This window comes from Schistocerca cancellata, chromosome 2 (assembly GCF_023864275.1).
Source record: "Schistocerca cancellata isolate TAMUIC-IGC-003103 chromosome 2, iqSchCanc2.1, whole genome shotgun sequence".
NCBI lineage: Eukaryota > Metazoa > Arthropoda > Insecta > Orthoptera > Acrididae > Schistocerca > Schistocerca cancellata.
The window spans coordinates 234,486,599-234,509,685 of record NC_064627.1 but is presented as its reverse complement, the minus strand read 5'-3'; the positions used below and the strand labels follow the sequence as shown (position 1 = coordinate 234,509,685).

The window sequence follows — 23,087 nt, the reverse complement described above, 5'->3', positions numbered from 1 at the left end:
CATCTGTGGGTTGTTATTGAACATTGAATGTGACTGGACCCTGTGTATCCCTCTGCCTTCATCCCTTCTTCCCAGCCAGTGTCAAACCTAACAACATTTGGCTTTTTGTCATCATCATCATCGTCATTCTGCCCAGAACCTAAGGGTTACAGACTCAGCCAGGACAACAGCTCCAAAAACAACTGCATCCTCCATGTGCAAAATGCTGTACATCCATCAATTCAGATTAATCACTGCTTGTGGAAATAAGTGCCATAATATGAAATGAACAGTTCCTTAATGAACAGAAACCCTGAGCTCTCAGAAATCTTCTTTTGAATCCAAATTATCTGCTCAAGCCACAATAGTGGACTTAAGCGAAACATTTGATTCTGTAAACCACACAATACTGCTGGAAAAACTATTGTGTTATGGCATTAGGGATCTGGAGCTCTCCCTCATTAAATCATATCTCAGTAACAGAAAGCAAACTGTAAGCTACAACGGTCAAAAGTCACAGTTACTGAATGTCACTAGAGGTGTTCCCCAAGGATCAGTGCTTGGGCCGTTACTGTTTCTAATATTTATAAATGGCCTGCCCAGCAGTATGCCATGCAAATCTGTGCTTTACACAGATGATATAACTTTCATCAATTCAGGGAAGGACATAAATAAACTAAAGGAGCAAAGTAAAGATGTTCTCAGATTATCCAATATGTGGTCCGAAGCCAATGAGTTAGCTATTAACTATGAAAAAACTGTAAATATATCCTTCAGCTTATCCAATGCTGATATTGAGTACACTTCTACCAAACTTCTTGGCATATACTTAGATACAAAATTAACCTGGCAGAGTCACATAGACAACATATCTCGAAAGCTTTTGCGAGTTATCTATCTACTGAAAAAATTACGTATCTGTGTTTGTGAAAGCCTGCTGATTAATTCCTATTATGCATTCTTTCATTGCCATATTAGCTATGGTATTCTTCTATGGGGTAATTCTCCACGGTCCAGGAACATTTTTATTTAGCAGAAGAAAGCCATCAGGAGCATCCCTGGGATTACCAAAAATAACATATCATGTAGGTCATACTTCAAAGAATTACAGATAATGACAGTCCCTTCTCTTTTTATATACAGCTGCCTTTTGTACATAAAAGAAAACTTTAACAGTTTCAACCTTAGGAAGTCTGTTCATAATCATAACACTCGTCAAACATTTAAGATAGACATACCAACAACTTGACTCAAGAAAACACAAGACAGTTATGAATACATGGGAGTAAGGCTTTTCAACACATTACCTGCGCAGGCATATTGTGTCTCTCTTAATATATTTAAAAGTAAAACTAAAAAATGGCCGAAAGACAAAGCTTTTTACAGTGTTAAAGAATCTGAAAACTCTTCAAAAGTAGACCTGACTTAAGAAACAACTTACAACTCTGTTTGTACCTCTTCCTTAGCTTTTTTTGTCTCTGTAGTTCCACATTTAACTGTTAAACATGTGGAGAAATCCTTATGTATGAAATGTATTCTTTTATTATGCACATTCTTTAAAATGCACACTTTAGTTATGTGGGATATCTTTATGTATCAAATGTATTCCTTTATTATGTATGTTCTTTTAAAATGTATACTTTAGCTTCGTGTGATACCTCACAATAGTTATATTTCTTAATATGTAAATTGTATATTACTCATGACGATATCGATTGCATGTAAATGCTTAAAGATGGATAAATAAATAAATAAATGTTTAATTTGAATGAGCGACTTTAGAAGAAACCAGACATTCCCCTCTGAGTTTCCCACGTTATTGCCATCTAGTGCACAGGTGTGGATTCACATCATAAATATCCCATGTGTGTCGCGTAATTGGTTGACATGAAGTAGTCTGCATTTCTAAACACAAGTGCTTGATGAGCTGCTACAAGAGGTGTACTCCTAAGTGATTTCTTTTATTTTACTCTTCCCTGTTATGTTTTACTTTTAGATCCTAGTGTAAGTCACAGACACAGAGATAGTGAAACAAATAATCTACACAATACATGAAATGTATTTGCAGTTGCAAATACAAACAACCATCAGCTGTTTAAGGGTATGACGACAATGAAAATTTGTGCCAGACTGGGACTCAAAAGATGATTTCCTGCTTTATGCAAGCAGTCACCTTAACTGCTTTGGCTATCTGCGAGTGACTCACAGGCAGATGCAATCTCCCGTATGTCATCGTTCCTGCGTCACAATCTGTACTCGTACATACATTACATAATTCCTGTACAGGGGAGGACTTTTTAATTGAAAGTCGCTGCCTGGTATTGGTGAATGAATAGGATGTTGCAGTGCCTGTGTTGTTAAGAAGAATGATGCAATGGTCCTCTGTACATGCATGCATGCCCAAAAGAACAGGCACTGCAGCAACTATGCTGTTATGAAATACATGGAATGTATTCACAGCTGCGAATACATTTCATGTATTTTGTAACAATCGTAGGAATGACAGCATATGGAAGACTGAGTCTGCCCATGAGTCATGCACAGATAGCTAAAACAGTTAAGGTGATTGCTCGCGTAAAGCGGAAAATTGAGGTTTGAGTCCTAATGTGGCACAAATTTTCATTGTTGTCATTCCCTTAAACAGCTGATGGTTGTTAGTATTTGCAACTGCAAATACATTGCCTGTTCCTTCACAGCTGCAAATATGAACAACCATCCACTGCTTAAGGGAATGACAACAATGAAAATTTGTGCTGGGCTGGGACTCGAACCCGGATTTCCTGCTTTATGTGAATGGTCACCTTAACCAATTTGGCTATCTGTGCTTGACTCATGGCAAGACCCAAACTTCCATATGTGGTTGTTCCTGCATTGCAACCTATACATATACACGCATTATGTAATTCTCGTATGAAGGAGGACATTTTAATTTAAATTTGCTGCCTGGTATTGACAGATAAATACAGTACTGCAGTTCCTGTGTTATTATAAAGAATAGGTATTATTCCTCTGGACATGCATGCATGTGTGAATGAATAGGCTCCACGATGACTGCACTAATATGAAATACATGAAATGTATTCTCTCGAACATTCAGAGCTGAGCATGACTTTTCTGGCAGGATATGTTGTCTTGCTGTTTAGTTCAACGTTGTTCAAGCACATCATTCACATGCCTTTACATGAGGAGAAGGCAGTAGTTGTTTAGTTTCATGTGAAATGGTTGCTTGCAGTTGAGTTGCACCAGAAAAATGAGGGCAGTTTGCCGATATTGATAAAATATGAATTTTGAAGTTTTCACTCATGTGACAGGCAACAGTGAGTGATTAAATGGTGTATTCATGGATGGTTAACGTAATTGCACATGAAATCAATGGGCAGCTCTGCATCACAAATCTCACTCAGCAACATCCATTAATATATTACTGCTTTAACAATTGTTAAGGTTATCTGTATGTGATAGCTTAATTTGGATTTTAATTTGGGAAAGTAATGTGACAATGGCAGACTTCAGTGTGAAAGTGGAACTGAATTTAATTGCTAATATGATGAATAGGATTATGTCCAGCCATTGTTAGGAAATGTGTTACTTGTGGACTCAGCAAATGGAAGAGATGGTATCAACTGTTATCCTTTCAAAACAACCTTTTCACTTGAACTGAAGAACTGATGACTTTAATATCACTCTGTAAAGAAAAGAAGTACATTTACATTTGGGCAACATTCTCGGGTTTCATTAGAAGCCTGTTAACTATTGTCATATCCTGTCATGGTCACCAACTACAACCTTCTTTATGTTTTGATGATTCTTTATTGAAGCAGTTTTCTTTGCAGTGACTGGGATTGGATAAGGAATAGTTAACAGAGAGAACAAGTTTCATATGAAACATACACATGCTGGCTAAATGAAAATGTGTCTCATTTCTTTATGAATATTATTATCATAAGTTCTTCATTTTAAGTGAAAAGGTTTATTTGAAAGAATAAAGTTTGTACCACTTATTGTGCTTCTAAATAATACACCTTTCTACTTCTATATTGCTTTTCCAAATTAATCTGTCACTTTGTAATGGTTCAACGTAGTCTTAGTAACTGTTCATGTAATAACATTGCCCACTATCAGATACTACTGGCTAGATGACTGATTTCATGTGTTATTATGCACACCTTATGTGAATAAACTGATTAATTATTTCCAAATTCATATTTAATCAATGTCTGCAAAGTTTTCTGGTACAACTCAATAGTATAAAACCATTCCAGTGAAATTTGTATCTAACCATTTTTAGGAAGTTTGTTACTTGTGAACTCAGTAATTGAGCCTGAACAACTTTTGACTTTGCCTTACATTTAGGGAAGTGAATGGTAGCTCAGTGTTGAACAAAACAGCAAGACAGTGCCTCATGCTGGAAAAGGCAACTCAACTCTGAATATTCCAAAGAACCAGAGACACATAAAGGGTACAGCTGACTATGTCATATCACTATCGACAATAGCACCCCTTACAGTCACATAGAACGATACTGGTGACTGTAATACAACCAATGCTGCACTCAAGTTGGTAACTGCATCCCATTGAAGGAGGGGGAGGGGGGGAGGGGGGGAGGGGGGGAGGAGGAGGTGTATTTGCCACATAACTACTGTTATTGTAAATTAAAAGAACACTTTCTTTTCCAAATGAAATCTTTGAACCCTTCATTTCCATGTATATTTGATTTACAGCACTGCCAATCCAGAGCTTATCATGATGTCACAAAACTGTTATTTGAGTGTGCTTAGTGGATACTCCTAATTGTGCATTGATCTGAAACTTCCTGGCAGATGAAAACTGTGAATCAGACTGGAGCTTGAACCTAGAACCTTTGTTCAAGCCTGACAAATGCTCTGCTAAATGAGCTATCCAGGCTCACTCCTGATCTGTCCTCACCAGTACTTCTCTCTACCTTCCAAACATCACAGAAGTTCTCCTACATACCTTGTGGAACAAGCTCTCTTGGCTGAAAGGGTGTTGTGGGTAAATGGCTTAGCCACAGCCTATGCAATTGTTTCTAGAATAAATTTTCACTTTTCAGTGGAATGTACATAGATCTAAACTTGTTCATTTACAGCTTCTCCAAAAGGAGACCAAAGAAATGTATGCTGAGGTTTTGACACAGGGAATGCCTCATGTAGAACCCTTAATCAAGAAAAACAACATGTAGATAAATTGAGGAAGGACTGTACATAACAAAGAAAACAGTAACAGCAAAAATTCCAAACTACGACAAGTAAATCCTAATTATCATCATGTGTAGATATTGTGTACTCAAAAATGTGGTGAGTAAAATGGAATGGGACTGAAACAAATGACTAAATACAGATAGAGAAAATAAATGTGTTAAAAAGAGAATAAACTCACATGGAAAAAATTAAACAAAAATAAATGAAATAAAACATAGTTGTATTAAATTTATTGATGAGTGATGGGCAATTGACAGACAGAATTATAATATTGGCAGATAGATACAGACTCTGAAAAATTGAATAAAAAGGAAACAAAAGTACTGCAGACAAAGCTGAGTACAATCAAAAGCAGGAATGAAGAACAATAATCAGACAATGCGGTTAGGGAATGAGGGAGAAAGGAGACTTATGAGGGCTGAGGAAAGCAGAAGCAGGCATAAAATGAATTAAATAAAACACATTTTACTGTCACTCATACAAAAAAATACGTTTAAGTTACAATGTTTTTATGTAAATTGAAGATGGAAAGAGGACAAATGAAAGGAAAGGGAAGGGACTAATGATACCAGCTGCATCGGGACTTTACACAGAATCATTGGCAGCGAGTGAAAAAGTGGGCCAGACCAGGCTCATCTTCTACTTACAAGGCAGCTGTTTTAACCACTGCACCTCCTGGACACAGTGTTTATCACAAATGCACGGACTATCTCACCACGCTCCCTGGCTGACCCATACTCCCACCTGGCACTAACAATGCATAGTCACATTCTTTATCCCTCATGCTCACTGGTTTTATATTCCTGCTGGAGAGCAAATGTAAATGTGCATCCACACTGAAGGCTATGGATTCACTGCCCATTGAGGCAAATCAGTTTTATGAATGTGTGGTGTCTGTTCTAGAATGCATATCTGTGATACATGTTATGTAAAGTGAAGCTGGTAAGGGGAGACAGGAAAGGAAAAGGAGGGAATTAATTATATCAGCATTATGCGGAATCAGCAGTGATGAGTGGGAATGTGTGATGGACTGGGACTCAAACCCGGGATCTCCACTTACTGGGCAGTAGCATTAACCAGTCTATCATCCAGACACAGTGTTTATTGCAAATGCGTGGACTATCTCAGCACACTCCCCGACCGAGCCACACTCCCACTTAGTGCCACCTACACGCAGGCCCCAACCACGTCCTCTGTGCTCACTAATTTTAATTTCCCACTGGAGGTCGAATGTAAATGTGCACCCACATTGAAAGTTGTGGATGCATTGCCTTTGAGGCAAATCAGTTATATGAATAATCCACAATCTTCAGTGCAGATACACATTTATGTTCGACCTCCAGTGGGAATCTAAAATTAGCAAGCATGGAGGACATGGATGGGGTCTATGGGTATGTAGCGCTAGTTGGGAGTGTGGGTCAGCTGGGGAGCATGCCAAGAAATTCTCAGCATTTACAATGAACACTGAATCTGGGTGGTGCAGTGGTTAAGGCAAATGCCAAGTGAGCCAGAGATCCCTGATTCACGTCCCAGTTTCACACTCATTTTCACTTGTCACCACTGATTTTGCATTGAATCATGAGGCAGCTGATGTCATTAGTTCCTTCCATTTCCTCTCATTTCTTCCCCTTCCAGCATCAATTTATATAGTATGCATCACAACTGCAGATTCTGTATTCTATCTATTCCTTCAGACATGTCTGACAGGACAGACAACATGTATTCATAGAATCTCTGTTGTTTTAATGGCTGAATGTTGAAGGGTTACCTTGTGAGACATAACTATTCCTTCAAATTATATGAATTTTTTCTTGATTAATGAGCTGTGAGAAATTGTTGTTAGTAGTATGGAAAGGGGGCTCAGCTGTTACATTTAATTTTCTGACAGATTTAATAGCTTGTGACTCATTTAGTCTGTATCCGTTTATGACTTCCCTCATATTGCCAGGAAATATGGTGCGAGCAGCGTGTTGTACTGGTTAGCAATGTCAGCTGGCAGGCCCCTAGCTCAGGGGCAGACCAACAAATATTTGTTATTTAGTATTCATTGTTTCAGGAAGGTTCTTGAAATATATTAAGTTTGTTGTTTGTATAAATACCAGCATTCTGGAATATTCTGTTTGGATAGATAGCTGCACTCTCTGTCCAGGAGTTCAGTTCTGCTTGGCTGTACATTAATGGTGGTACTAAATATGCTTTCAGTAGTAAGTGTTGAGCTTCGTTGGCGAATCTGCCTTTGGATTTGGACTTGGTTGTGGCTTATACTGTACATGACATCGTCTGGTGCAGTCTCTGGGTATTTCAAAACATCTTCATCATCAGGACCTGGAATAGGGGCAGTTCTGTATAGATTCAGCAAGGTTATGAACAGATGACAGCTTATGCCTCCAGATTATTGTCCAAGTGCATCATGAACTACTTTACAACCAAGAAAGAGTGCTTTGCAGTTGTTTGGACCATCCACAACTTCCAGTCATACTTATTTGGCAAACTGTTCAGCATTGTGATGAGTCACTGTTCTCTATAGTGGCTGACTAGCCTGAAGGATTCATTGGGTTGACTGGCAAGATGGGCACTGAGGCTCTGGAAGTACAACATCACAGTGATACACAGAAGTGGTTGCAAACACAATGGTGCCAATTGCCTTTCAAGGAATCCTCTGATGGAACAGCACAATGATTCAAATCTCAGTCATCTACATCTAAATCTATGTCCATACTCTGCAAACCATCATTACGTGAATGGCAAAGGGTATGTCCCATTGTACCAGTTATTAGGTTTCTTTCCTGTTCCCTTCATGTGTGAAGTGGGGAAAGAATGATTGTTTGAATGCTGTGATTATTCTAATTTTGTGTTACATCAAATTATATGGACTTTTCCTTGATTTGTCAACTGTGAGAAACTGTTGCTTTAAATAACATTGCTGCTGAACGGAGGGAAGCTCCAGCACTGCTGAGAACTATAGAAGTCTTGGAAGAAGAAATCAACGAAAGAATTCCAATTAATTAACATTGTATAAGAGGAAATATGATCTAATGGGGTGAAAGTGGTTGCTTTTCTTACTAGCTCATCTACAGAAAGCTGTGCTGAAATTTTTCCATGACACTTCGACATCTGGTCACATGGGGCTCGTGAAGATGCAGGTATCACCAACCATGTCTCTGCTGAACCATTAGACACTATGTGAACCACCATACAAAATGCCAACAGTCTAAATATATGCTGCAGTTGCCTCCAGGGGCAACTGTTACCAATCCTGTCTGCAATCCAGAAGAGCGGAATCAACTTTTTGGAGAGTTTTTCTGAAGTCAATGAATGTGACTCATCGGATAATGGTCTGCACTGACTACCTCACCCACAATGCTATCACTGAAGCTGTGCTGACTGCAGAAGCTCCAGAAATTATGAAGTTCCTTGTAGAACACATCGTTTTTAAGTAAGGGTTTCCATAAGATGATCTCTGACTGTGGAAAAGTTTTCCACTCAACACTAGTATCAGAGGTAATTTCACACTGCAACATCACCCACAGGCTGACAGCTGCCTATCATCTACAGATGAATAGCTTCACAGAATGCCTTAATAAGACATTGGCAGATATGCTCCTGATGTACACCATTGTTGAACAGAAAGATTGGAATGCATTACTGCCCATTGTGACATTTCCATACAATACAGCAAACCAAGACATTTCAGGCTTCACACAGCTGTTTCTGCTCCATGGTTGCAAGGCCAAAACCACAATGGATACACTGTTCCCATTTCAGCCAGTGATACTTAGCATGACTAAGTGAAACATCTCATCACTGGTATTGAAGAAGCAAGATAGCTGGCTCGTATACAGATCCTAGACACCTGGGAGTATGACCAAGAGTGCTACGCTTCCAAGTGCTGGCCAGTGAGATACAGCCCTGGTGACTTAGTTCACATCGTTAAACCTGTGCAGAGAGTAGGAATTTCAGAAAAGTTACTAAATTGCTACTTTGTACCTTATTGTATTCTTTGTCACTTCCTGGACATTACATGTGAAGTTGAAGGTTATGGCCCTTCATCAAGAAGACAAAAGTGCAGAGATGTCATCCATGTCCTCCATATGAATCCCTACTACAGTTCTGAGTTGAGTTGCAGATGGACAATGGGAGGTTCAAAGAAACCGAAGACTCACTTGACAGTTGTGAATGATGACTGCTGCTCTGCCTGTGTTAGCCTCCTGTGCACATTGCCCATCAGTGTCCACCACTCCACTACTATCATTGTCTGTGCTGATGCCGCCTGGATGCAACGGTATGGGAAGTGGTGCTCTGCTGTGAATTATAGCATCCAATGTCCACACTATCATCATTGGGTGTAGACCTCTCTGCACAGCAATGCATTTTCTTTTTCTAGTCTCACTACAGGGCTTCATACCCGACTCAATTGTAGGCCATTATTTATATTAATTACGCCATCTTGGACCCAAATTTCATTGGCCTCTTTAACTGCACAATTCAAGAAGAAGGAGGGTACATAAATATATTGGTTTTGTTATAATTAATAATATGGCCAATTTTTATACTATGGTCATTCACGACTGATTTGGTGGTCTGGTGTAATTCATTATGGTGTTTACCTTCAAGACACCTCTCTCCTACTGTGCGTACTGTTTCCCCACTATATACTTTGCCACAATCACAGGGAATGTGATATACCCCTGGACTGCAAAGGCCTAGATTATTCTTTATTGAACCTAGTAGTGTCTAGGTCTTTGGCAGTGGATGAAATACACAATTAACATTGTGTTGCTCCAAGACTCTGCCAACCTCTCTGGTGCTATTGCAAACAAATGGGATGTACACTAGCAATTTTTCCTCTTCTTTTTATTCCTGGTGTTACCCCATTTTTTATCTGCTTGCTGCTGTATTCATTTATTTGTAATATTGCCTCCAGTACTTCAGCTCAGTTGGAAGGCAGTTTGGTCACAGATGTATTGCATCCTTTGAGATAGTGTACATAAAATGCCTTCACACTGGGAGCTATAGTGACTGCTGGAGGCATGTAGACACAAACCAGTGTGTGTAGGCTTTCAGTACACACTGTGACCCAGCTTGCCATTGGGTTTCATTTCACTAGGACATCGAAAATGACAGTGTGCCATTATGTTCCACCTTCATACTAAACTGTATGTTTGGGGGAAGCAAGCTGGGGTTGTGGACAAATTCACTTAAGCTATCCCATCCCTGTGGCCATACAATGAATGTGTCATCCTTGTAATGGTGGAAATAAATTGTTCTTAGTTGGGCTTGCTCCATGGCTTCTCCTAAAAGTCTTCCAATTTCGACACAACAAATGACAGAAGACACCCCATAGTGATGCCATCCTTCTGTTCACAACAATTTCCACTGCCTTAAGTAAGCTGAGGTGAGCACAGAGTCTCGTCAGGTTGGTACTGAATTTCTTGCTTGTTAATTCCATGGAGTCCTTTTGTGGTACTCCTGTGAAGATGTACACCATGCCAATACTCACCAACAGGTTGCTATCATTGGTTCTGTCACTTACTCATGCATAAACACATTTTCATGGCAATAACCACAAAGTGTTTATGGAATTACCTTCAGCAAAACAAGAGTTTTATTGTTAAGAATGTATTATATAATATCTATCTCTTGAACAATAATGAAAAAAAATGGTAGTCTGGTAATGTTCACATTCTAAACATAAAATTTTAACAATTTTTCACAATAGATCACATTCTGATAGTACATTTACAAATGTCAATTTTAAATGAATTTCAGATGGCCGCATCCAGCCCCAAAAAAATTAATAATACAGCTTCCCATGTGAAACATACAGAATCTGATGCCCATAGTTTCATTGTGACAGAGCAGATATTTCCTTCAAGTCAAGTGCAAGAAGACTCAACACCAGAACAGAGGTAAGGTAGCTCATCAGAGAAGAAATCTCATTTATGTAGTTTTGCTATGAATGAAAAAACATTATCTGCTGGTATTGTTAGTTTTCTCTTCACAAAATTTCAACTATTTTTTTTATAACTTCGGTGCAGCAGGTGCCTAAGAATGTAAAGTAGATATCACAAAACAAGTAACAAACATACAAATATTGATGAAAAACCTGATCTATGCAGTTTATATAATTGGCATTGTAACTATAATACTTTAGAAATGTAGACAGTTGGAGAAGGAGTGAAGTTCTGCACAATAACGGAATCATAAAGCTATTAAAAGAAGTTGCTTGGAGAAGATTAAATTAGATGGATCCATAGTGAGGAGATTCTCAAGAATGACTTCTATAAAATGTTATAAAACAAAAATACATTACACATATTTACAAAAAAGAGATGTAATTATGTTACTTCCACAGATACCAGGTGCAATGATCCTCATGCATGTGGAATAAGTCCAAAACATTTCAAACAAATTTTCATTTCAGAGAAATAACAAACTTGTCACAAAATATGCAAATGTATAAGACTTGGGTACATACAGTAATTATTAGGCTAACACAGTCTAATATCCCATATAGGAATGAATATTAAATAAGAAAAATTGAGATTTTGTATTGCATTTCAGAACAAAATATTTTACACGCTGGAGTCAATGTCACAGTGGAATATACAGTTAAAGCTATTCATACTTAATTTGTCATCCAATACTTTAAGCATACTGAATGTTGCTTTTAATTGTGAAATTTGCCTGGATTTCATTTTAATATGTGGTAAATAACTCACATATAAAATAAAAACTCAACACATATTTTTAATATATATGAAGACAGTAACTGTTCTCGAAAGAACAGATTACTGTTGTTGACTGTGCAGCTTTTCCCTCTAATAAATGATGACTAACTGAAACCCTCAGCTGCTGACAGGTGTTGTTGATATACCTCGATGTGGACAGCTGAAAATGTGTGCGCCGCACGGGACTCGAACCCGGGATCTCCTGCTTACATGGCAGACGCTCTATCCATCTGAGCCACTGAGGACAGAGATGAATAGCGCGACTGCAGGGACTTATCCCTTGCGCGCTTCCCGTGAGACTCACATTCCCAACTGTCCACAATTCTACATATGTAATGTACCTTATAGACATTTGCCCATTCACTCATTACTCGCGCACGCTTTGGCGATTCCCGTAAGAGTTTGGGCAACCTGTGCGCATTCGCACAGCCGTAGGTCATGGCTGGGTAGCCTTTAACTATATATATATATATATATATATATATATATATATATACCTAAAAAACAAAGATGATGTGACTTACCAAATGAAAGTGCTGGCAGGTCGACAGACACACAAACGAACACAAACATACACACAAAATTCAAGCTTTCGCAACAAACTGTTGCCTCATCAGGAAAGAGGGAAGGAGAGGGAAAGACGAAAGGATGTGGGTTTTAAGGGAGAGGGTAAGGAGTCATTCCAGTCCCGGGAGCGGAAAGACTTACCTTATGGGAAAAAAGGACGGGTATACACTCGCACACACACACATATCCATCCACACATATACAGACACAAGCAGACATATTTAAAGACTATATATATATGAGTGAATGGGCAAACGTCTATAAGGTACATTACATATGTAGAATTGTGGACAGTTGGGAATGTGAGTCTCACGGGAAGCGTGCAAGGGATAAGTCCCTGCAGTTGCGATATTCATCTGTGTCCTCGGTGGCTCAGATGGATAGAGCATCTGCCATGTAAGCAGGAGATCCTGGGTTCGAGTCCCGGCCAGGGCACACATTTTCAGCTGTCCACATCGAGGTATATCAACAACACCTGTCGGCAGCTGAGGGTTTCAGTTAGTCATCACATATTTATAACTTGCATCTTCAATCTTTAATGTGCCTGAGCCAACATTTAAGAAACATATACAGGTCTGTCCAAAATACAACCTGATTAGCACTTCCTACTGACAAATAGCAGCTGACCATTTGCTTGTGACCTCTGGTACCAGATGTATATAGCATTTAACAATGACAATTCTTTACAAACATTGTTACATTTGCAAACTTGAATGAAAAAGAATCACAAATTTTGACATTAGGGTAATTGAGGTACAAATCAATGAAAAACATAATCAGTATACATAGATTAAAATTGCAATGATTGCGACTTCAATTTGTAATGGGCTTCAGCTAACTTTAAGAAACATGTACAGATGTTGCCCAAAAGAGAGCCTGATTAACACTTCTTACTGACTACTCACTTGTGACCTCTAGCAGCCTGGTGTATATAGCATTTAACAATAATAGTTGCTTACAAACAGTGTTACATTTTAATGAAAAACAATTACAAAATTGAAAATAAGGCTAACTGAGCTACAAATTAATGAACTGCATAAGTAATATACATAGATTAATTCCACAAAATCAAGAAATATGTTTACATCAGAAAAACTGAAAAATTGACAATTACAGCAATACTTAAATGTTATTTCTAATTACATGCTTTTTAATTGCAACACATAGTTCTGAAACTGGTTCCTCTTTAATCTTAATTGTATGGTTTCTCAGTTCAATAATAAAAAGAAAATTATTTTGCACATGAACTCCTACTGTCACTGGACAGAAACACAATATAAAAGTAAAAACATTACTTATCTTTTATTCCACACACTAATTCCAATCAGGCCCATTAGTTATATTATTATGACATGCAGCACACACTCAGGCACAAATAATCATCCATTTTAAAATTCATTGCTTTGATTTCCATGAATGGTTTACTTACAAGTAACTTTGCTTGTATATTGGCTGAAACTCAAAATAGTTTTCATTAATATATCAGTTTCACAAATGAACAAACACAGCTCCAAACACTGTATTGTAATATCCCACATATGGAATTAATATTAATTGAGACTTAAGATGTGAAACTAGGTGCTGCATTTCAGAATGGAAATTTTTACGCATTGGATTCAATGTCATAGTGGAATATACAATTCAAACAATTAATAGTAAATTTATTATCACTAATTAATGTAAATGTACTGAATATTGCTCTTAATCATAACAATTTGCCTGGATTCCGTTTGCATATGTGCTAGATAACTGACATGTAAAATAAAACTCAAACATATTGTTTTAGAATATTACAGCTTAAGTTGTAACGAGTTTTAGAAAAACTTTTTCATAAAGCTTCAAATAGCTTTTTGCAAACAATGTGTACAGATCTCGTCAAAAATATGACTTGATTAGCACTGCCTACAGATGACTAGCAAATAAGTATTCATTTTTAGGGCTAAGACAGGGTGTAAACGGTATAGGCTGCCAAAAAAATCCTGTTAGCAGAACACAAGTAATTGCTTTAAAATATCTAGTGACATGTTTGTCCATTTCCTACCATTGTCCCAGAAAAAAAAAAAAGAAAACAGTTCATCTCAGGACAATGTTTTTGGAAAAGTAGAACCTGGACAGTGTACGCAGATTAGACATTACCTGTGGAAATATTATGCACAGTAGACAGAGAGAATTCATTAAACAGGATCAAAACACAATGGGGTGCCTGCTCCACCTCTCCCCCAACACAGGTACACTTATGTAAACAGTTGGTTTGTATTATTTATCACTGCACATATTGACATCATGAGAGTCGCAAGCATGTAGGCAACAATGGCCTGCGTGATTGAGTCACAGTAATGTGCTGACCATCTGCAGTCATCGAGTTCCCTGTGCAGATGTTATTGCAACTCTGTTAAACATGAGGATGGAAGGTAAATTTATTATACCTGAACTATGGAATATTCATTTAATTTATGGTGAGGCAAAGTGCGTTGCGAGGGCAACTGTATTAATTTATCAAGAATGCTTCCCACGACATAGATTTCCTGCACAATCAATATTTGTTGCTGTTCACCAAATGACTGTATCCGAGATGTACTGCTTGTATAGTTTTGGCAGCTTATACCATTTAAGCCCTGTATATAGCATTTAACAATGGTGGCTCTTTACAATTCATTTGTAACAAAGTACTACATTTAATTCTGTATGCAACCACATGCAATGCATACTAGAGTTGGAAGAGCAAGATTTCCCTCTGCGATGAGGATTCTCAGAGCAGTTTTTGTTACAAAGTGTGCAGCATGATTTTGTAAACAAAATACTAATCACACATGAAGCATGTTTCATTTGTGATGGAATAACTAATTTCCATAACATGCACATGTGGACTGTACACAATCCATGCCAAGTAACAGCAATATGTTTTCAGAACTGCTTTTACGTAAATATATGGGTGGGCATAATTGCTGATTACACTATTGGGCCTTTCGTTTTACCTACATGATTGACTGGTAACAATTATCAAACCTTTCTAGAGGGGCCTTTGCTACTGACTTTATTAGAAAATATTCCATTAGCCATACATCTTAAGATGTGGTTACCCCATCACGGCGCTCCACCCCACATTGGTCATAGAGTGCGAAGATTTTTGAATAGATGATTTTGAAGATGATGGATACAGGTTCTACATCTACATCTACATCTACATCTACATCCATACTCCCCAAGCCACCTGACGGTGTGTGGCGGAGGGTACCTTCAGTACCTCTATCGGTTCTCCCTTCTATTCCAGTCTCGTATTGTTCGTGGAAAGAAGGATTGTCGGTATGCCACTGTGTGGGCTCTAATCTCTCTGATTTTATCCTCATCGTCTCTTCGCAAGATATACGTAGGAGGGAGCAATATACTGCTTGACTCTTCGGTGAAGGTATGTTCTCGAAACTTTGACAAAAGCCTGTACCGAGCTACTGAGCGTCTCTCCTGCAGAGTCTTCCACTGGAGTTTATCTATCATCTCCGTAACGCTTTCGCGATTACTAAATGATCCTGTAATGAAGCGCGCTGCTCTCCGTTGGATCTTCTCTATGTCTTGTATCAACCCTATCTGGTACGGATCCCACACTGCTGAGCAGTATTCAAGCAGTGGGCGAACAAGCGTACTGTAACCTACTTCCTTTGTTTTCGGATTGCATTTCCTTAGGATTCTTCCAATGAATCTCAGTCTGGCATCTGCTTTACCGACAATCAACATTATATGATCATTCCATTTTAAATCACTCCTAATGCGTACTCCCAGATAATTTATGGTATTAACTGCTTCCAGTTGCTGACCTGCTATTTTGTAGCTAAATGATAAAGGATCTATCTTTCTGTGTATTCGCAGCACATTACACTTGTCTACATTGAGATTCAGTTGCCATTCCCTGCACCATGCGTCAATTCGCTGCAGATCCTCCTGCATTCCAGTACAATTTTCCATTGTTACAACCTCTCGATACACCACAGCATCATCTGCAAAAAGCCTCAGTGAACTTCCGATGTCATCCACCAGGTCATTTATGTATATTGTGAATAGTAACAGTCCTATGACACTCCCCTGCGGCACACCTGAAATTACTCTTACTTCGGAAGACTTCTCTCCATTGAGAATAACATGCTGCGTCCTGTTATCTAGGAACTCCTCAATCCAATCACACAATTGGTCTGATAGTCCATATGCTCTTACTTTGTTCAATAAACGACTGTGGGGAACTGTATTGAACGCCTTGCGGAAGTCAAGAAACACGGCATCTACCTGTGAACCCGTGTCTATGGCCCTCTGAGTCTCGTGGACGAATAGCGCGAGCTGGGTTTCACATGACCGTCTTTTTCGAAACCCATGCTGATTCCTACAGAATAGATTGCTAGTTTCCAGAAAAGTCATTATACTCGAACACAATACGTGTTCCAAAATTCTACAACTGATCGACGTTAGAGATATAGGTCTATAGTTCTGCACATCTGTTCGACGTCCCTTCTTGAAAACGGGGATGACCTGTGCCCTTTTCCAATCCTTTGGAACGCTACGCTCTTCTAGAGACCTACGGTACACCGCTGCAAGAAGGGGGGCAAGTTCCTTCGCGTACTCTGTGTAAAATTGAACTGGTATCCCATCAGGTCCAGAGGCCTTTCCTCTTTTGAGCGATTTTAATTGTTTCTCTATCCCTCTGTCGTCTATTTCGATATCTACCATTTTGTCATCTGTGCGACAATCTAGAGAAGGAACTACAGTGCAATCTTCCTCTGTGAAACAACTTTGGAAAAAGACATTTAGTATTTCGGCCTTTAGTCTGTCATCCTCTGTTTCAGTACCATTTTGGTCACAGAGTGTCTGGACATTTTGTTTTGATCCACCTACCGCTTTGACATAAGACCAAAATTTCTTAGGATTTTCTGCCAAGTCAGTACATAGAACTTTACTTTCGAATTCATTGAACGCCTCTCGCATAGCTCTCTTCACACTACATTTCGCTTCGCGTAATTTTTGTTTGTCTGCAAGGCTTTGGCTATGTTTATGTTTGCTGTGAAGTTTCCTTTGCTTCCGCAGCAGTTTTCTAACTCGGTTGTTGAACCACGGTGGCTCTTTTCCATCTCTTACGATCTTGCTTGGCACATACTCATCTAACGCATATTGTACGATGGTTTTGAACTTTGTCCACTGATCCTAAACACTATCAGTACTTGAGACAAAACTTTTGTGTTGAGCCAACAGGTACTCTGAAATCTGCTTTTTGTCACTTTTTCTAAACAGAAAAATCTTCCTACCCTTTTTAATATTCCTATTTACGGCTGAAATCATCGATGCCGTAACCGCTTTATGATCACTGATTCCCTGTTCTGCGTTAACTTTTTCAAATAGTTCGGGTCTGTTTGTCACCAGAAGGTCTAATATGTTATCGCCACGAGTCAGTTTTCTGTTTAACTGCTCAAGGTAGTTTTCAGATAAAGCACTTAAAAAATTTCACTGGATTCTTTGTCCCTGCCACCCGTTATGAACGTGTGAGTCTCCCAGTCTATATCCGGCAAATTAAAATCTCCACCCAGAACTATAACATGGTGGGGAAATCTACTCGAAATATTTTCCAAATTATCCTTCAGGTGCTCAGCCACAACAGCTGCTGAGCCAGGGGGCCTATAGAGACATCCAATTACCATGTCTGAGCCTGCTTTAACCGCGACCTTCACCCAAATCATTTCACATTTCGGATCTCCGTCAAGTTCCTTCGATACTATTGCACTTCTTACCGCTATAAACATGCCTCCCCCTTCACTGTTGAGCCTGTCTCTGCGGTATACATTCCAATCTCAGTTTAGGATTTCGTTACTGTTTACGTCTGGTTTCAGCCAACTTTCTGTCCCTAGTACTATATGGGCGTTGTGATCGTTTATTAATGAGAGCAGTTCTGGGACCTTTCTATAGACGCTCCTGCAGTTTACTATTAGCACATTAATATTGTTATTCCCTGTTGCATTTTGCCTACTCCTATCTTGCCGCATCTCAGGAGGCGTCTTGTCGAGCCTAGGGAGGGGATTCTCTAACCTAAAAAACCCCCATGTGCACTCCACACGTACTCCGCTACCCTTGTAGCCGCTTCCGGCGTGTAGTGCACGCCTGACCTATTCAGGGGGACCCTACATTTCTCCACCCGATAGCGGAGGTCGAGAAATTTGCACCCCAGATCTCCGTAGAATCGTCTGAGCCTCCGGTTTAAGCCTTCCACTCGGCTCCAAACCAGAGGACCGCGATCGGTTCTGGGAACGATACTACAAATAGTTAGCTCTGATTCCACCCCGCGAGCGAGGCTTTCCGCCTTCACCAATTCCGCCAACCGCCCGTACGAACTGAGGATGACCTCTGAACCCAGACGGCAGGAGTCATTGGTGCCGACATGAGCAACAATTTGCAGTCGGGTGCACCCAGTGCTCTCTATCGCCGCCGGTAGGGCCTCCTCCACATCTCGGATGAGACCCCCCGGCAAGCAGACAGAGTGAACACTGGCCTTCTTCCCCGACCTTCTCGCTATTTCCCTAAGGGGCTCCATCACCCGCCTAACGTTGGAGCTCCCAATAACTAATAAACCCCTCCCCCCGTGTGCCTGCTCGGACCTTGCTGAAGGAGCAGCCACATGTCCCCTCACAGGCAGAGCGGGCGATGCCACACGGCCAGCCTCCACATTGACCTTTCGCCTCGTGCGCCGCAAACGCCGCTGAACCCGCCACTCCCCTTGGGGAGAGGGTGGCCCAACCGCGCCCGGTACCTGCGAAGATGTCTCGACAGCAGGGACAGTGGGTGAAGCATGTAACACCTGGGGTGTACCTTGTGACGCACCAGACTCCCCATTGCCGCTACACTCCGAGGCAGCAGCCTGAAGACGGCTGACCGCGGCCATCAACAAGCTCAGCTGTTCGCGAACAGTGGCCAGCTCCTCCTGTGTCCGTACACAGCAGTCACACATCCTATCCATCCTAAGGAAACAATTTACTGAAGAGAGTTAATCAACCTTTAACTAGACTGCTAATTCACTAAAGGCGGCTGCTTATTCACTAAACATTGGTTGCTAGCCACTTCTTGTAGAAAACAATGAGAATAGCACTACCTGTCTCTGGACTGTATTGAAAACAAACTCTAGCACTACTGGCACTATGGTTGACTACAGGGACTCTCTCTTACTGTATTCAAAACAAACACGAAATCTATGGAACACTATTAAGAGCACTCGAAAAATAAAGCTTCCTAAAAGCAAATACTTACGGAAGAAGAAGTGACAAGTAAGAAAAATACAGTTAATACTTAAATTAAGGTAGCTCGCTGCACAGCAGACGTGAAGCAGACGGCAGTTACGACGACACTGACACTGACTATGGCTGACTAAAGGGACTCTCTCTGACTGTATTCAAAACAAACACAAAATCTATGGAACACTATTAAGAGCACTCGAAAATTAAAGGTTTCAGTCCACATCAATGGCCAGCACACAGTCCCAATTTAAATCCACTGAATTTTTACTTTTGGTACCATATGAAGAAACTTATTTATTCTCAGCAAGTAAACGATGTGGATCAACTTATGCAGAAGATTTTCCGTGCTGTCAATACCATAAAAGCAAATGTACATGTGTGTGTGTGATTGAGTGCAATGAAACTGGGTTTAACATAATGAAGCATGTGCTGTATCGAATGGTGAGCATTTTGAACAGTTATTATAGTACTGGTGTCACAGGTAACAAAGTAATATGGGTTTAATTTTTGTTACTGTAGTGTTGTAGAAAAGTAAAATCATCTTAATTTAATTTCATTATGGTATTGTTATAAAAAGAGGAAACAGTTGATTGTAATTAATGCATAACAAATTACATGGTAATTCGTTGACTTTGCACTAAAGGAAACATATTTTATTTGACGTTAACTTTTCTTTACTACCACTACCTTCATTATGGTAATGTTGTAAAAAAGAAAACATTCAGTTGTACTTAATTAATTCTTTGTGTAAAACAAATTACACATTCTTGACAACTCACTAACTGTTTACATTGCTTATTTTGGTAGTACCTAGCCACTGCGCCATGTCATTGTACCTATTACCTTTCTCTGGCAGCCATGTTGATGTCAGTAATACACAAGCTAGGTTATGTGCTGTCAGTTGACAGTGTAAACAGAAATGCATCTACTATCAAACCTACAAATATCTGTCTATTAGGAATACAAAACTAAAGAATGTGATTCAACAATCTGTATAGTTTTGGCAGCTTATACCATTTACGCCCTGCATATAGCATTTAACAATATTTCCCAACAAATGAATCTTAATTATTAAAAATAAGATACAGTTTAAAAACAAAAAATACTGGGGTTAGATGGTATATCTACTAGACTAATTAAATGCTGCCTACAGTGGGTAGTAAAGTCTCTGACTTTAATACACTGAGGTGAAAAAAGTCATGGGATAGTGATAAGCACATATACAGATGGCTGTAGTATTAGATACATGAGGTATAGATGGGCAGCACATTGGTGGAGGTGTCATTTGATTCATGTGAAAAGGTTGCTAATGTGATTATGGCCGCAAGTCAGAAACTGACAGACTTTGAATGCGGAATGGTGGTTGGAGATAGACAAATGGAACATTTCATTTTGTAAATCATTAGCAAATTCAATATTCAGAGATCCACAGTAACAAGAGTGTGCCAAGACTACCAAACTTCAAACATTGTCACTCACGCTGGACAACACAGTGGCTGATGGCTTTCATTTAATGATTCAGAGCAGTGCCATTTGCAGAGAGTTGTCAGTGCTAACAGACAAGAAACACTGCATCAAATAACCACATAAATCAATGTGGGATGTATGAATAATGTATCCATTAGGACAGTGCAGCAAAATTTGGCATTAATGGGCTATGGCAGCAGGTGACAGATGTGAGTGTCACTGCTAACAGCACAACATCAGTAACAGGGCCTCTAATGTGCTTGTGACCATATCAATTGGATGTTAGATGACTGGAAAACTGTGGCCTGGTCAGATGAGCCATAATTTCAGTCAGTAAGAGCTAATGGTAGGGTTTGTGTATAGGCAGACACCACGAAGTCATGGACCCATGTTGTCAACAAGGCACTGTGCAGGCTGGTGGTGGCTCCATAATTGTGTGGGCTGTGTTTATATGGAATGGATGGGGTCCTCTGTTCAAACTGAATTGATCATTGACTGGAGATTGTTTTGCTTGGCTACTTGTTTGCAGCCATTATGGACTTCCATGTTCCCAAACAATGATGGAATTTTTATGGATGACAACACACCCTGTCACCAGGCTACAATTTTTCCCATTGGTTTGAAGAACATTCTGGACAGTTCAAGTAAATGATTCTGCCACCCATCAAACATTTATGGGATGTAATCGAGAGGTGAGTTTGTGTACAAAATCCTGCACAGGCAATACTTTAGCAATTATGGACAGGTATAGAGGCAGCATGGCTCAGTATTTCTGAAGGGGACTTCCAATGAATTATTAAGTCCATGCATTATGTTGGGCAAAAGGAGATCTGACACAATATTAAGAGGTTCCTCATGACTTTTGTCACCTCAGTATTGACTTAGCTATGAAGAAGGTGAGGAGACATAGAACCACTGGCTCTTCCACCCAATAATATCGCTGCCCTACTGCAGCAAGAAGAACTGTACCTTTGCCGGATCAGTCCTCTGTAGTACATGTTCTATGCTACATGCATTGTGTATATGCTGCGAGAATAAAAGTATTCATGGTAAATGACAGGAGTTGGAGTGATTATTTATCATTGTAATTACCACATGCTGCCCACTACGTACATAGGAATTGTTTCAATATCTTTAGGCACCAAGGAAGATCTGTTATTCCAAATAACAGAAAGTGTAATTAAAGGCGAATATTAAATTTTGCAGAAAATTGCTATTTTTTAAATGATGAACAGCATGGGTCTTGGAAGGTTAGATCTATCAAAACAGCAATAGCTGAGTTTTTAGTGTTTGTAACTAAGGCACTAAATGAACAGTTGAAAGTTTGCAGTATGTTCTTTGTCTGTTGAGAATCCTTTTATTGGGTATGCAACAACATTTTAGAAAAGCTTCAGTGCTGTGGTATAAGGCAAAAGCAATTGATATTGTAAAATCATTCATGGAAAATGGAGAATAGTGTGTAGAAATAAAACATAAAGTGTAGAATATTATTAAAAATTTCTATTCAAATTTTGAATTTGTTAAATATAGGTGAAGGTGGGACACAGTGTAAAAGAAAAGTTATTTTCTTAAATTTTGAAAAATCTATTTGTGAAAACATTATTGTTTTTCTGTACTTTTCGTTAAAGATCCCTTAACAAACATTTAAAGTTCACAAAGTCAGTTTAGTTTTGAAATTGGTATATTTATTGAGATTATTAAGTATGATTGTAAACTGTTACACTGTGCACTGGTACAGGGCAGAGTGTAACAAACACTGGGATGCAAATGTAACAGGCATGAAAAACTACATTCATGATGGTATAAATTTACAAGTTACATATAATTCTAGATAAAATTAATATTTAGAATGCTTAAAAATAGTTTAA

The 23,087-nt window shown here is 39.2% G+C and overlaps 1 protein-coding gene and 1 non-coding gene across 2 annotated transcripts in view; both read left to right on the top strand.

Annotated features, from left to right (window-relative positions):
- The window catches only part of LOC126161562 (caspase-1-like), a 135,816-nt gene that overhangs the window by 45,390 nt on the left and 67,339 nt on the right, over positions 1-23,087 (top strand). The window contains exon 2 of the mRNA XM_049917502.1: positions 10,968-11,107. Coding sequence (XP_049773459.1) covers positions 10,968-11,107 — 140 coding nt within the window. The remainder of the gene's footprint in view (positions 1-10,967; positions 11,108-23,087) is intronic.
- On the top strand, positions 12,857-12,931 carry Trnat-ugu (transfer RNA threonine (anticodon UGU)). The gene has a single exon. It is a non-coding gene; the product is annotated as a tRNA-Thr (tRNA).